The 16427-nt window shown below is 39.3% G+C and overlaps 1 protein-coding gene across 1 annotated transcript in view; it reads left to right on the top strand.

Moving 5' to 3' along the window:
• The window catches only part of SEPSECS (Sep (O-phosphoserine) tRNA:Sec (selenocysteine) tRNA synthase), a 47033-nt gene extending 31031 nt beyond the window's left edge, over positions 1–16002 (top strand). Inside the window, exons 9-11 of the mRNA XM_074991767.1 lie at positions 10036–10129; positions 10701–10791; positions 12224–16002. Coding sequence (XP_074847868.1) covers positions 10036–10129; positions 10701–10791; positions 12224–12479 — 441 coding nt within the window. The 3' untranslated portion in view covers positions 12480–16002. The remainder of the gene's footprint in view (positions 1–10035; positions 10130–10700; positions 10792–12223) is intronic.
• The last annotated feature ends 425 nt before the right edge of the window (positions 16003–16427 follow it).

Here is a 16427-nt window from a genome sequence, read left to right as displayed (position 1 = left end):
GTAAAGGTGTTTTTTTTTTCCTGCAACTAGGTTTCTGAAGTGAATTAAGCATTAGATATTTACAACTTCATTCAATAGGCAAGTCTTTTTATTTAAAATGTGGCTATATGCTATAAACATACTTTATATCTGGTGTAAATATTTCCTTTATTTGATTTGTGGTAGAAATAAGAACCCCTTTTGTTTAAATGTGCTTGCTTCTGAACTGTATAACTCTAACAGTGGTAGTTTATTGTCTGTGCTCTGCAGAGGCAGAGCTATTATGCTGTCTGTAGGAGCTATTTATAGCTTGACATTGAATGCTTCTTTCTATATTGGTGCAGCCTACACCTACTCAAAAAAGTGAGGCTATAAAAAACTACAAGTATTTTTTCTTTTTTACATCAAACGTTACTGCAGTTTATTTCAGCTCAACTCAAAAGAAAGAGCCCAGCTGCTTAAATAAAGGAGGATAATCTTTTGTAATAGAGGGAAGCAAGAGCCAGGCTACTCAGTTTCTGCCCTTCACTAGGGAGAGCTGTCTCAAGGGGTATGTTGTTATCTGGTGGCAGAGGGAGGAGTGTGCATGAAATAGGGGGACCTGGAGGTTCAGGGCAATATTGAGGAAGGAGTTGTGTGACCAAGGACAGAGTAGTGAAAGGATCCAAGGATATGTCTGCACCACAGTTGAAAGCAAACTTGCTGGGCTCAGGCTAAGGGGCTTTCCCAGTGCTTTGTAGATGTTCAGTCAGACACCTGGACTCTAGGATGCTGTAATGTGGAAGGTCCCAGAGCTTAGGCTTCAGCTTGAGTCCAAACATCTATATATGGTTAAATAGCTCCTTAGCTCAAGCCCTTTAGCCTGAGTCCACTGGCACAAGCCAGCCATGGGTATCTTCCTTCAGTATAAACCTATCCTAAGAGTGCGTGTATTTAAAATGCAAGTGGTTGAAGTTGGCAGAAGGCGAACCTCCATGAGAGGCTGACATATCTTTAAGGGACAAAGGCAGTGGGTGTCCCTGGGAAGGAAGGACTGATCACAGACAACTTCACTACTGTTTTGCTGTGACCGGGAGGTGTGTGGAGGGAAGGAAAATGACAGCAGTTTTTGGTTTTGGTTTGTTCTTTCTACCATCTTCTAACCCTGTCACCTCCATCATCACACTTTACACCTAAAGGCAAGTATTGCCTCAGTCATTTTATATCTATTAGCCCAGGGACTGTCTCTTGCTATGTGTTTACAGCCTGCCTAGCGCAATTGGTTCCTGATCTTAGCAGAGGACTCTAAGCACTATTGGAATGCAAAGAATAATTATGGACAAAGTCAAATATGACAAATACACCAATATTTTCTCTTTTTGAATTTGAATATTTTGTAAAGTCTAGGTTTCTAAGAGGTGATCTGTGGAGGCTCTTAAATGATAAGCTTGTGTATCAAATTTTATTTAAGGTTTTAACATGAATTCTATATTTTACATGCTTATTTCATTGGCTGAACCAAACAGAATGTATTAAACATAGTGGTAATATTTTTCTTGACACCCGATGTGTAGTATTACTCATGCTGAAGAGCTGTTAATTAGCACAGAATAAACATGAAAACTAAGGAACCCAAGTCTCAGTATCATATTTAACAGCTTTTATCTACATGGTGGAGAACATCTTACTGATGTGTCTATCCATTTGATATGTTGGTAATATCAGGAAGGCAACTACAGAGAATTGTGGTCAACTGTTTTCTGTAGCTCTCTCAGTAGCCTAGTGGTCAGAACACATTGTCCACAACTGACACAACCTTGAAAGTTACTTTCTCCTTTTGAAGAGAAATACAGATTTTGTTTTGGTGACCTAGATATTTCTAACTTCAGTTATTTGAAGAGTCACTTACATTCCTTAATAACACGAGTATGAAGTATATAAAAATCATATGAAAAAGAAGGGTGCAATGGAGAGGAACATTTTGGTTTTTATATGTTTTATGTATGTGTTACCAATAACATTTAGATTACATTGATAAATATGAATGCAGTATATGTTGTCTGTACAGTCCAACATAAAATTATTTTGCTGCTCTACTTACAATGGAACTTAGGAATAGTGAGAGAAAGTACTTATAAGAATTTTAAGACTAAGTCTTCAAAATACCAGCATTCCAATATTTTTTGTTATCCAGAGGAGAGAGATTTGCTACTGTCTCAAATGTTGTGAATTTTAGAGTTGCATGTTACAGTTTGAGATATTTTTTGAGGTACTGCAGGAGTTTCTATTTATAAGGAACTTTCAGATGTTTTGTACAACCTTCATTTAGATTCATAATTTCCATGAGTTTCTTTCACTGAGCTGACATTAATGCATAAATGTAGTATCTTAAATTATGTTTTTCAGTTACGTAGGAACCTAGTCTGAATAAGGGGTTCAAAGCAGTATACATGTCCAGAATCTGTATTAGAGATTCCTGGATGTAAAGCTAATGTATATGCAGAACTGTGTGTGTGGTGGGATTTATGTTGTTGTTGAAAACAAAAAGTTGAGTATACAATGTGAGGGTCATGTTCAGCAATGTGTTGGTATCTTACTAATGTGGTGGAGGGTTGGGTTTTTTGTTTGTTTTTCCTGCTTTGTTAACACAAACATTTTTGAGTATTTAACCCTCCATTTATAATCCAGTTCACATTTTAAAAACTTACGTTACTTATACTAATATTCAGAGTAAATGAGATTTCAGTGTTAGCTCTGTCATTTCAGAAGTTGAAACTTCAGCAAGCTGCAGGTCTCAAGGTTGGAGAGGGGCTCCATTTTTAATCAGCCTTTTCAAATATTCCTACCTTTGATTTTTCCTCAAGGGTTCTGAAAACTAAAGAATGTTTAAGAAAATGTAAAAATAAATCTAGGCCCCAGAGGGTCATATCTGTTGCAGCCTAACCCACAAAGTGCCAGATCATGGAACCTACCACCTCTCAGGGAGGTAGTTTACCTACAGCATGTACTCTTGAGGTAATTAGTCTCAGAGGAGTAGCCATATTAGTCTGTAGCTTCACAAACAACAAGTAGCTCTGTAGCACCTTAGAGACTAACAAATTTAGTAGGTCATGGGCTTCTATGAGTAAGACCCACTTCTGTCCATTGAATAATAAATTTGTTAGTTTCTAAGGTGCTACAGAACTTGTTGTTCATATAAGTAATGTCTACACTGAAGCATTGCAGTGATGCTGCATCCTTTCAACTGTAGACCTACTCTTACGGACTGATTTCAGAGGTGCTAAACTTCTGCATTTCCCATTTACTTAAATTATGTTTATTCAGAAGATCAGGTACATTAATCTCTGTTCTAGCACTTTTAGGTGAAAAATAAGGAAATTGATGCTAGGTTGAGATTAATGGTTTTGTAAATTGCTTTGAAGATGCCAGGTGCTAGGTGTTACTTTGAAACTGAAATAGTTCAAATGCCACACGTGCGCGCACACACACACACACACACACACACACACACACACACACACACACACACACACACACACACACACACACACACACACACACACACACACCCTTATCTCAGTTCTTATGGGTGAGATGCTTATACTGCACTAGGGATTCTAAAATCTCTATCTTTCCAGGGAGGCGCTGTAGAAGATAGTTGTAAGGTTGTCCTCTTAGGAGCACTTTGGAAGGTCTGAAATAGAAGTGGGATGGGGATTTGGTCAGGACAGAGGTGTAATGGGGAAAGGGTCACATCATGCATGTAACCATGGAGATTCTGTGCAATGCTGCAGCTCACAGGATGTGCCCCTGGAGGCTGCCATAACTGAGGGCACCTTCGGTGGCAGCGGGGCTGCAGCACTGTAGTGCCATAGCGTAGATGCTTCCAACATCCATGGGAAGGGATTTTAACGCAGTTAATCCACCAACCTAGCTGCATCTACATTGTCTATATACGATATCTTTGTCACACAGTGTGTGGAATTTTTCACTTCCTGGAGTGGTGTAGCTAGGTCTGTCTGATTTTTTTAGAATAGACCAGGGCCAAGTCAGGCCCAAAGGGATTTCTGTATTATGCCAGGGACGTCTCTATATCCCAGAGTAACCCAGGATCAGGAGGGGGCAAAGATCACTTAAAGCCATGACAGCTCAGATCCCCTTCAGAACTGAACATTTGTCTGTCTCTATAGCTAAATCTGAGAATTCAGTTGTTCACTTAATTGGGGGCAGGAAGTGGAACCATCTTTTTATGCTGTTTGAGTACAGGACCTACCACAGTGGGGCTTCTAAGTATTCCCATAATCCATTGCAAATAATTTTTAAACCTACCATCTCCTGAGATGACAAGCTCTTTGTGTCTAATTTAGTGCCTCAAAACTAGAAGATTTGTAGAATATAAATATATGATAGATTTCAACTACTTATATCTTGCTAAAGATTCTGCATCAAAACGTGAAGATTCCAAAATTATGTATGGCCAATAAAATAACGTTTCTCCCCAAAAATGGGAATGTGTGTGCATTTATGTATATCTGTATTAAACTGTAACAGAGAGGTAGCCATGTTAGTCTGTATTGTAACAAAGCAATACAGCAGTCATGTAGCACTTTAAAGAGTAACAAAACTTATTAGGTGATGAGGTTTCCTGGGATAGACCCACTTCTTCAGCTCTGTAGAATTTCCAGTCCAGGCTCAGTTACGTAGCACAGCAGTCCAAAAAAAATTGCAATAAAAACTGACAAATCAAATACATGTTCTGCTTATTTTGCATGTATTTGATTGTCAGTTTTTTATTGCAATTTTTTGACTTCTGTGCTTCTGGACTGGAAATGCTATAGATCTGAAGACAAGGGTCAGTCCCACAGAAGCTCATCACCTAATAAATTATTTTGTTAGTCTTTAAAGTGCTAAATGACTCCTGTTTTGTTTTATATTGAACTGTATGTACGGTAGTAGTTGGTTTTATTAACGGAAACCATAAATCATATTTCTGAAGACTTTTCTGTTGTAGTCATAATCAGGACTTCCATGGTCTGTCTAGTATGAGAACTCTGGGTAGATTGGATTTCAGTGGAGTTGTGCTAATTAACAGTCAATGAGAAACTGGCCTCTATTATCCAAGTTATCAAACTTAGTTCCTGAAACAGCACTGATTTATTTTATTTTATTTTATTTTATTTTTTGCTCATGTCTTCAGAAATTTCTTCAGTTTTGTGCGTGCTTCTGTGAAGTTTGCCATTATGTCCCACATGACCATGTCATTTAGCATTTTCAATATCCTCTGCCTCTAGCACTAACTGAATTTTCAGTTTTCCCTTAGATAGCTTTGTTTTACGGATTAGAAATCAAACTAGAATGCCAAAACAAGTGCAGTACATTTTCATATAATAGCATTTACCTTAATAGCTCGCTGAAGTTTTGTAGAACAGCTATTTCACATTTCCATTCTCTCTTTCCCCCTAGCAATTTAACTGACATTTACCATGTCGGTAGTTCAATACACCCTTTAGTATGATAAGTCTTTTAAAAACTGAGTTATAGTGCCTACCACATAAAAATCAATTGTATTCAGCTGCGTTTCTTTTAAGTAGGAGCTCATTGTATATATTTGCTTAGTGTACTTACAGATTTTCCATGCAGCAGAAAATAGTTTTATAATAGAGGTCAACTATAGATTTGACCCCCAAAAATACTGCCATATGTGAAAAGTATTTTATTTATTGCAGAGTGAATGGGTTAGGTAACTATTTATAGATTATCTAGATGTAGTTAAATGGAAAATAAAATTTCTAAGGTTCAGAGCATGCTGTTTTACTAAAAATAGGAAAACATTTAAATATGCATAGAGAGGTTTTAAGTCAGTTTGATGAAAATGCATATACACAGGTTTCCTTTCCTAACTTTTCATTCTCCCGATTCATCCAGTCCCTCCACATGCAAGTAGCAGTTCTGGACTAATTTAGTATTTTACATTTCTAATCATAAATGAGGAAAAATTACTGTTCTAAGCCATTGGGTTGAGAACCCAATTACACAAATTTGAAATTATTTTATTAAATAAAATGTATTACAAAAATACTACAATGAGAAGTCTAAAAATGACACACGCTTACAGTGTTAAAATGTTGGGAAAGGTCTTACTGTTCTAATATAACTTTCTTCCATCACCATTCTCTTCAATAAATTTATTGTGAGAACAGCCATTGTAAATATACTCGCTCCCCTGAGCTGTGTCTACACTAGCCCCATTCTTCAAAGGGGGCATGGTAAGCAGCCGGAGCGGAGAATAGCAATGGGGTGCTGCGATGAATATGCAGCACCTCATTAGGCTAATTCTCGCCACGGCAACTTCGAAGTTGCAAGCTTCAAAGCGCCAGCATGCAGCATAGCCAAGCCACGGGCACTTTTGAAGTACCCGTGCTACTGCAAAGTGCCATTACTCCCAACTTTGAAGTTGCTGTGGTGAGAATTAGCCAATGAGGTGCTGCATATTCATTGCAGCACCTCATTGCTATTCCCTGCTCACAGTGGTTATCATGCCCCCTTGGAAGAAGAGGGCTAGTGTAGACACAGCCTTGCAGCATTATCTTCTGCTGCTGCAAAAATAAATAGCCAGTAGTGGGAGCACAAAATAATTAACAAATCAGGTTTTAAAAACAATACTGATATAGATGAGCACATTAGTGACCCTTGTTGTGAAAAGAGAGAGGATAGTGAACTTTATTTTGTCATGCAATAGGAGCCAAACAGTAGCGCCTGGCTGGGCAATAAATGTTACTTTTAAGCTTCTAACAGGCTGATATAAATAAAGCCATCTGCAAAATGGGCAAACTGTTGTACTCAAACTGTAGAAGTATTGGGGTTTGATTTCAAACTGCCACTGCAAAGCTGAAGTGTTTTGCTGCAAGTTTTTATTCTACTTACTGCTCAGAGAAGCCACTTGCAAGTTTGTTTTGCTCTGACTAGACCTCTCAAGAGCTCAAGTGGGCCATTAAGTGCACCATTCTGTTAATGACTTAAGAGTTTGCGTGTTACTGAAGAGAAATTTTCACAACACCCTTCAAAGAGAGGCTGCTGAACTCTCTTTCATATTCAAATTCGATGCATTAACATGTGGTTTGAACCGAGATTGGAATTTTCTGGGTCACTATAGGGGCTTGTTTTCACACTTGGCTTAATCTAATTTTTGACTCCCCTCCCCACCCCCTTCTCTCTGATTTGCTCACCTTGATCGTTTTTTTTTTTCTGATTTGTCTACCTTGATCCTGGTTTTGGTTCTCTGTGCCTTAAATATTGAGTCTGTTCTGGTATGGCTATGGTCTGAAGAAGTGGGTCTGTCCCACGAAAGCTCACCTAATAAATTATTTTGTTAGTCTTTAAAGTGCTACTTGACTGCTTTTTTCTTTTGATAGTATATAGATTAACACAGCTTTCTCTTTGTTACTCTTCAACTTAGAGGTGGTTTGATTCATTTAAGTGACGTGATGCTTTCTGTGTGTTTGATTTGAATCCATCACATATGATTAAGGGGGGCAGCTCAGGAGTCATTTTCAATTGATTTATTTAAGGAGAAGGGTACCATTCAGTTAATTGCAGTGGCACAAGAAAGGTGGGTGTTTGCGTTTCCCTGAACTAACCCCCACCCCAGTTTGTTCTTTAAAAACTCTGAGATGCCACTTAAAAAGTGAAGTGTATTTCACCAGGTCTAACTGGTTCCAGTCAGAGAGGCACAAGATGGACTACCCATGGAGAGTTCTAATGCTCCTTTTTGTAGCAAAGATGATTATATGTCGTGTTCTAAAGTTGATGAGGATGCTGAAGCAATGGCCATGAGTAGCAAGTGGGCAGTTGTACTGAAGTAAATGATGAACAAAAACTTTATTGCCAGGAGGAGGAACAAGCTGATGCCTGATAGCCAGGAATGAAGGTACCAAACTTAAAATCTATTTGCCATTGCCTTCTTCCCCCCACCCCACACTCCACACACACACCCTCTGATATTATGTGAAGTGCTGAAAATGACAACTCAGAGGCCATAGGGATTGTTAGGAAGAGTAGTTTGTTCTGACTCTTGTCTATATTTGTTCTGTACTGAGGTGTAAGGGGAACAACAGTAACACTGAGTTGTTTGGTTGGTGAAGGCCTGAAGGAGCCATGATGTGCGGCAGAAGGGGTGGGAGTTGGGAGGAAGTCAGCTATTATGATGCCACGTCTGCATTAGCCGGGATAGCTAGTCATATCACATGAGCATCTCTGCTTTTGGCATTCTTTTCAACAAAAGAACTGTCTGTTGAAATTATATCTGAACTTTTGACGCCTATCTATGATGTTTAGAAAGCTTGAGCAGCAGCTGCAACATAACCATCTACTTGTTCCTGAAAGAGGATGAGCAGGGGCATTATCTGCACAGTATAGCTGACTGGGGAGGAGAACATAGTGTATGACACAAAATACATTCATACTCATACCACTGCTCTCTTGCTTAATATAAAGGTGGTTCATATGCTGACCTATTGTCCTTATGCTGTTCCTTGTAGGAGCTGGTGGCAGTTACAGCTCTCTTGTGAAAGATGCCAAACTGCACGTTTCTTCCCCCTACACTAAGGCTAGTTCAGATTAAACCATTGCTGGCAGCAAGTTTGCGTAACTTGGCCAACAGTGAAGATAAAACAGTGTTTATCTCATTTTGGACAAATGAAGTCTGAACTCCCCCAACTATTAAATTAATTAAAAAGCAAAGATTTAAATCTGGTGTAATTGGTTAACAGTTAATATTGTAACAGTGTTTTGTATTCAGATATGTGATGCTAACGAGGAGAAATATTCTGATTCTGCATAGAACGATTTCAACTGATAAGAAACAAGAATGTTTTCTTATCAAATATGGAAAATGTGTGTTTTAGAGTTGTGTTGGGAAGCTAAAAAGATGGATGAAAGATATGCTAATTCCTCTTTTCTTTGCCATCATGTAGGGTTATATTTTTTTAAGTGGCTGCTTATTAATTGAATTTTTGCTCAAGTATATCATCATGTTTCACTGAATGTTCAGCTTCTTACGTTTTGAGTATCACAGCTATAGTCCTGTCGTGGACGTGAAAGATGGTGTGGGGCTGCTATAAGAATGGAGGCTTGTTCTTGTGTAGTGGGCCAAAATTTCTTTCAAATTTCCTCACCACATCTTATTGACATGCAGAGTTATGAACCAGTGAGTTGCCAGTGGTGTGATGTGTTCTGTACATTTGAGTCATTTGGGGCGCTTTCAGGAGGAAGGACACTATATAAATGTAAAATACAGTATTCACCAAGAAATAAAAAATATATGTCGAGGAATGATGTCTCAACTGTCCTGCATTGTTTTCTCTGAGCCCGTTTTAACCCTGGCCTGATAAAAGGCCATAGAAAAGGGCTTTGTGTGTGGCTGTTTCTGCAAGGATTTCCTAGGGGCAGTTCCCACACAGCATCTTGTTTGGCGTCAGGTTTTGCTGAACTCTGGTAAAGCTCTTACCCAAAAGCATAACAGACTACCTGCAACGCTGCACCAGCTTTGACTTTGGCAGCTTCTCGAGCTCGTTGGCTCATTGGTAATGGCTGCCCTGTGGACGTGAATGGTTTAGGTGAGAAATGACATGGGAGTACGTGTGGTCTGTCATATTTGGAGGTGCAGCCTCTATCACAGGAAGGACAGCCTGCCTCTTCACACAGCATGAACCTGGAAGGGGCTTTGGTCCAACAGTCACCTCAAAGGTGGATCACCTTCTCTATGTGAATTCTCCAGAGCCAAAGAGCACCCAAATGGAGCTGCTTCATCTGGTCAGGAAGGGAAAACAATAGTATGGAGCCAACTGAGCACCATCCTGTGTGTGGAAAGAGATCTACCAGGAAGGGGTTTCTATAAACAGTTTAAGGACACTGCCTGACCCACTGAGTCAAATAATCAGCTATGCTTAAAACATATGAACAAGGCGCCATTTGGATCTTTGATCTGTTCTGAAGGCTGACAGCTTTCTAAAATTAGTACTATCTGTTCAACAGAGAAAAAAGCAAGAAAATTAGTTGAAAATTGCTTCTTTTTCCCAGGAAATGTTTTCCTACCTTTCAAGTCAGCTGAGGAAGCTAGCAGAAATGTACAACGAGAGGCTGTTGGCTACACCACACAACTCTATTTCTTTAGGTAATTACCATTTTGTTAATTTTATGCCAATACGCATCCATTGAAATCAGTGAAATTACATCAGCCTGAAAGTGAAGTAGTGCTTCAGTGACTCAGGCCACGTGTGTAGACCACAAAACTCATAATTAAAATATGTTTAGTTTGATCAAGAGGATAAAAAAGACTGACATGTTAGCATTTAATACTACATTACAAATAAAAATTACAATTTATTTTTATAATGTTGATAACATTTATTTCATCCGCAAATGCTTGGTAAAATAGACGGTCACCAAGTCCCTTTATTTACTTAGGTTTTTCGTTGTAAGCAGTAACTCTGCTGACCATAGAAAACTGGAACTTCTCCCCCCACAATATCTCAGCTATCTAAACAGTCTAATCGGATAATGAAAGGATATATTAGGGGAAACTTGAAAACTAATTAAATATATTTTAAATATGTTCATCTTAATTATATTCTAATCCAAATACTTAGGCAAGTCACTGCTAGATAAAAACTTATCAATGCTTCTTTTCTGGTGAAAGAGGAGCTCGGCTGCAGGTGTTCTAAGACAACTATTTATGTTTTCAGCTATGTCTCTAGAGAACCTAGATAAACACAGTGATGTGGCTGTCACTCAGCTTGGATCCATGCTTTTCACAAGACAAGTATCAGGAGCAAGGTGAGTATCTGAGATCTTTTAAGCATTTCTCATATTCATTGAAACTTGCTGTGCTGTTATGGTTCTTAAGACTTTACATACTGGGGTACAATGTGTACACTCATATAGCTAGTGCAAGTTTGAAGTTTTTTATAGAGAGTCAGAGTGATTCAGCCCTCATTCCGCTGCTTTTTGCCTTTATTGTCCATTAATTGAGTTTTCCCACACGTCCTAATCCTTTCTCCCATGCTGTCCTTATGCATGCAAGGAGCTCCCTGTAATAATCTGCTAAACCACTACCTACATAAAATCTGTCAAACCTCTCCTTAAAACTTGCCACTGTCAGAATGCCCACAAAATATTAGACGTTGGTTAGACAATTGGTATGTCATGATTTGAACACTATTGTTATTCTGGTTACCATGACACATTGTACAGTCTGTCTGCTGTAGCACCTAGAGCTACTAATCTTAAGAATGTCCTTTTCCCAAATTCTTCATTGTCTTTTGCTATGTGTGGCAGTAATGCCTAGCACAATGCAGTCCTGTTCCCTAATTAGGACCTTCTAGGTGTAATATGGCAATAGAAATCAATAATAATGTATATTTCACTAGTTGTGGAAGCCAGTACCACACTTGACAAAAGATAAGGTTTATAACTGTAGAGGAATATTTAATATGATTTCCGTTATATTTTTTAACAAGTCATTTTGTGCCAAAGACCTGGGAAATGCAAAGTTAATCTCTAATGTTGTTTGTTGCTTTTTGTAGTGTGGAAAAAAAATCCTGTTTTTCAGGCATAACTTGAGCCAGTGTAGGTGGAAAAATCTTATTCATAAAAAATATCAATACGTGGCAAGGGAAACACAGGCTAAATAATTTGTAATGATTTCATTTAAAACCTTTTAGAAGAGAATGATCTAAAACTTTTCCTGGCAGAATTCCTTAATCTGAATATTGCTGCAGTCAACTAGTTTCTGCTACAAAGTTAATTTCACTTTTTTTAGCAGAGCTGAGTATTTTCCCATCAGAAGATATGCTTCATTAGCTGGATTATTCTGCTTCCTACACAGACGAGCAACAGTAAATCTGTATGCACTGCAGTTAGATGGATATGTTTCTCTGTTTTTTGGTTTTGGCCTGATCACTTTTACTTGTCCTACTACTACAGTCCCCTTTGGATAGATTGGTCTCTATAGATACCATCTTTGAAAAGTTCAGGGTTTCATCAAGTTCAGAGGTTCTAGTCCTATTGCTACCCATCCTGTTTTTGTATAGCTTTTGATTTTAATGTTCTTTAATAATTGGTTTACTTCTTCAAATACTTTCACACAAATTTGTTTGTCATTTGCAAATGGTGTTTTGCATAAAAATGCTTGTAAATGGTTCACAATACTTTGCTTCCTTTAAAAAGCCCTGTGCATTTTTAATTGAGCTGTGATTGTTTGTTTCAGGGTGGTTCCCTTGGGGTCTTTGCAAACAGTGAATAACTACACTTTCAAAGGCTTTATGTCACATGCAAATGACTATCCCTGTGCTTACCTCAATGCTGCTTCAGCAATTGGAATGAAAAAGCAAGATGTAGACTTGTTCCTAAAAAGACTGGAGAAGTGTATGAAGAATTTTAGAAAAGAAAAGAGCAATGGAGAAGATGTACCTGAAATGGATAACTGTACTAAAGATACAAGCGTGGGGGAGACAGAAGACTAGAACAAGATGTAGATTTTGGATCACAGCATTTATTTTTCCTTTGAAGTGGGGCTTAGAACATGTGAAGTTTGTATGTCGTCTGCATTGTGAATTATGCAATGTAGGGAATGAAAAATTAACCCTCGTTTTTAAAAAACTTGAATGAAATTCAGAATTTAAAAAACTGGGTACCATTCTCTGCTATGCAGAGAGCAAGCTGTTAGGCTGTTGAACCTCTTAAAACCCACTTAAATGTTATGAAGAGTCTTGAGCTGGTTAATGCATTTGCCACTTGTGATTGGAGTTGGACAAATATCTGAAGACAATTTTAGTGAATGTTGATATTTTAAACTGAAGTTGCTTTAGCAGTGTTTGCATCCCTTCTGATGTTGCTGTAGGTGTTCATTCTGCAAGCATTCCTTTTTTTCTCACAAAAATATCTGGGAGTGAGTCTTCCCATGTACGTGTTTTTGCTCACGAGTGCATTCACAGCCATCTCCTGCTGCATCTCTTTATGGGGATGAGAGAGGGGAAAGGTATTAAATGAAATTTTCAAGTAATGTGAGGATGAGATAGAGTGGTAAGAAGAGGTTTCTCTGGGTCACTTTCCTGGTAGTAATTTGAACAGTTGCAACCAGCAGCCACATGTTTGGCATCTGGATATGTTCTTAGCCAGGGAACACCGTGGAAAGACACATAGTCTGTTTGACAAAGGAGATCTACAACACTTCATACCCAGCCAAGCCTCAGGTCTGGGAATGACCTGCAGGGTTGAACTGTTCTGCAGGCAATATATGGATGGGGGTGAGCAGCAAGAAAGAAAGGGACTGAAATAGGAAATAAGTGAACTTCAAAGAACCTCCCCTTTCTTCCCCCCTACCCCACGCACTTGATTTGTACCTTAATAATTGCTCTCCAGACTCAATGGACTCTCAGGAGAGCAGCAATTTATTCCAATGCTTCAATAAATTTGGAGACTATGCTTCCTAATCTGAACCGTCTCACATGGGTGCTGCTGCTGCTGCTATATTCAGTCACTGACTGAACTGGTTAGCCAAGCTAAGGACCCATATCACTGAGAGGATTTTTTGGCCCTGGGTTGTAGAGCTTTTTGTTATGCAGAGTGGCAGTTTTATAAAAGGTATGTCAAGTCCTCTGCTGGCTGAGTGGAGTCAGATCTAACTCTTAACTCAGTGGCATTTCTCTGTCTGTTCTATAATAACTTCTGAATGCCACATCTGATCAACTTCAAAAAATAAAGTGGCAAACAGCTGTTGTTTCTGATGCAAATCAGAACACCCGGAAGAGCCTGATTCAAATGAAAAACAGGGCCTCAAACTGCCTGGTGCTACAGGCATAGGAATCTCTCCTGCCTCATGTACATAGGAAAGGTAGCAGTGTAACCTGTTGACTGTGAGACTGTAGCCTGGATTCTACCAGAAATTTGAGTTTACAAGAGTAGTGGTTTGTAGGGAGTGAAGTGGGCACCCAAGATGGAACAGGTGAGCAGCATGCATGGGGAAAGGGGTAGGGACCTGGAGTGAGAGAGTGGCAAGGAGGACCATTGGGGGCCAGAGTGAAGGGCAGTCATGACAAGTGAAGCAGGGACCCAGTAGTAGTGAAAGGGAAGTGGGTGGGCAGGAACAGCGGGGCTCCAAAGGGGACTAGGTGCGAATGATGCTGCTGCTGGAGGAAGCAGGGATCTGCAGGAGAATGTGGAGTGGTGAAGATGAGGTGAGGCGAAAGCAGCAGGGCTGTAGATTGGGAGTTGTGGGGAGCAAGGATCTGGAGTGGGAGGAATGGTGATGTGGAGGGAGGTGTGCAGGGGGTGCATTGACCAGAACAATTGACCAGACTGAGCTCCTGGGTATGAAGAAGGGGGTGGGGGAGTTACAGAGAGATCCTGAAACAGAGGAGGATGGAGTGTGATGCTTCCCAGGGAACTTACTGTCAGAGGAATGGAGGAAGCCAGTGCGTACACGGTGTGCTTTGCTGGCTGAAACTATGACCCCTCGTTTGTAACACACACAAACACACATGCACAAACTTCATTTTGTGGTTCCTTTGTTCGAGGTGACTTGGCATATTTTTAATTCAACATACAATCAGTGTTTAAATGCTGTATTGATTCCATCCTCAGGTTAGATTTTTTTAAACTTGTTCACAAACATAATTTGTAAGTGCCACTGTAAAATGCTGTTATGCAAATTGTAGCTTTCTGCCAGCCAAAACAAACTGATAGCCCTCCAATTCTACCTGCTTTGGTGTCCCATTTGTCCACTCCTTCCACAGGCGTCTTCATGACATTTTTCACCCCAACACTAATCTCTGTGACAAGAAGTCCCACTACTTTCTCTGCAGTGAAATCCACATGCCTTAAAATAAACGCCTTTATGATCTTATTGCTGCTCATCTTCTCCCTGCTGTTTGTCACTCTCACTTGTTATGTCATGTCACATCTTAATTTAGACTAAGTTCTTGAGGCCGTTTGCTGTGGGTAATTTAATAATAGCCTGAAATTTGATTTAAATAATCCAAATGCTAATGCATTTTTAAAAAATGAAAAGAATGACCAAATCTTTGCAATGGTTGCTTTCAGTACAGAGCTAGTTCTACGCAAAAGATGAGCCAAATTTTTAAATGGAATACTTTTAAAAGATTATAAAGTGGTTGACCTCTCTCTGCCAGCCTTTACTATAAAATAAGGACTGTACATTCCAATCTTGCTTTTGTCAGTTAATTGGATCTTTTCATATGTCCCTTCTATAGTAACCAGTTGTGGACAGGGTCCCCTTGAGACTACAGGAAATACTACCCCTGTGAAATGGACAGAGTTTCACAGCACTGGTGCTAGAAGGTTATGATAGAATGGAAGTAGGCCTGTTTGGAGGCAGGGTGAGAAGGAAAAATTGACAATGGCTGTCTTCCATGAAAACTTTCCAGTGAAATTGTATGGGGTAAAGGAATAAACTTTTCTGCAGTGCACCAAGCCACAAAATTCATAGGAAGGGAGAAGCAAACTGGCATTTGACCTGATGATAATGCGGAGAGTTCATGCAACTGCACTGTCATCGTGATGGAAGAAGGTAGGCCGGGGCCTCTCTCAACTCCTCAAAGAAAATCAAATTAAAGGATTGAGAGTCCATGACTCCTGTTTCCTGTCAGTGTGTGTGAGATGCAGTGATTTAATTCCACTTCAGTATGTAATATCTTGTGCTAATTAAATGTTCTTGAACATCTGACATTGTTATATACTAAAATTGCCTGTAATGTCTTACTTTGAATGATCAGGAGCAAAAATACATAATAAACTAATATTTTTCTTTATAGCCTTGAATGTTTCTTCTCTAGTTTCTGTAAATCTCATTTCAGAGGCTCTAGCAAATCCTTTGAGCGTTTGTTCACATCTTACATTGTTGATGTGTGCCATGTTCTACACCCTGAGTTTCCTCATGCCTTCAAACAAATGTATAAAGGGGAAGATGGACCCCCATTTCTCTGTTCCTTAACACCCCCTTCCTTTTTTGCTACCAGGAGACTGATAATGCCTGCAATCTGTACTAGCAAAGGAACAAAGGAGCAGTTGGGTTAGTCCCACTTTATGCCCTCTGCTGAAGTCATGAGAACACTCCCAGTCCAGGCATAGCCATCTGTCCCAACAAACATAGCTGGTGGAAAAAAAATCTGAACTCCAAGTGCAGAGGGGACATATGTGCCAACAACAGATTGTACATGGACAACACATATAAAAGAACCGATGTTACCGTAAGATACATAACTATTCCTTACAATCAGTGAGGTAAACAAAATAGAGAACCATTTGGGCAGTAATCATATTATCTGTTTGTGCTTTGAAATGATTGCATAGGAAATAGAACAAATAAAGCCTACCAGATGCAGCAAACTCTCTTGAGCTTAAGAAAGCAAAAATGTAATGTTGCAAATGTAAATGCTGGCATTGCAGCTTAA

The sequence above is a fragment of the Carettochelys insculpta genome, chromosome 4 (genome assembly GCF_033958435.1).
Source record: "Carettochelys insculpta isolate YL-2023 chromosome 4, ASM3395843v1, whole genome shotgun sequence".
Classification (NCBI taxonomy): Eukaryota; Metazoa; Chordata; order Testudines; family Carettochelyidae; genus Carettochelys; species Carettochelys insculpta.
This window is presented reverse-complemented; position numbering and strand designations above follow the sequence as displayed.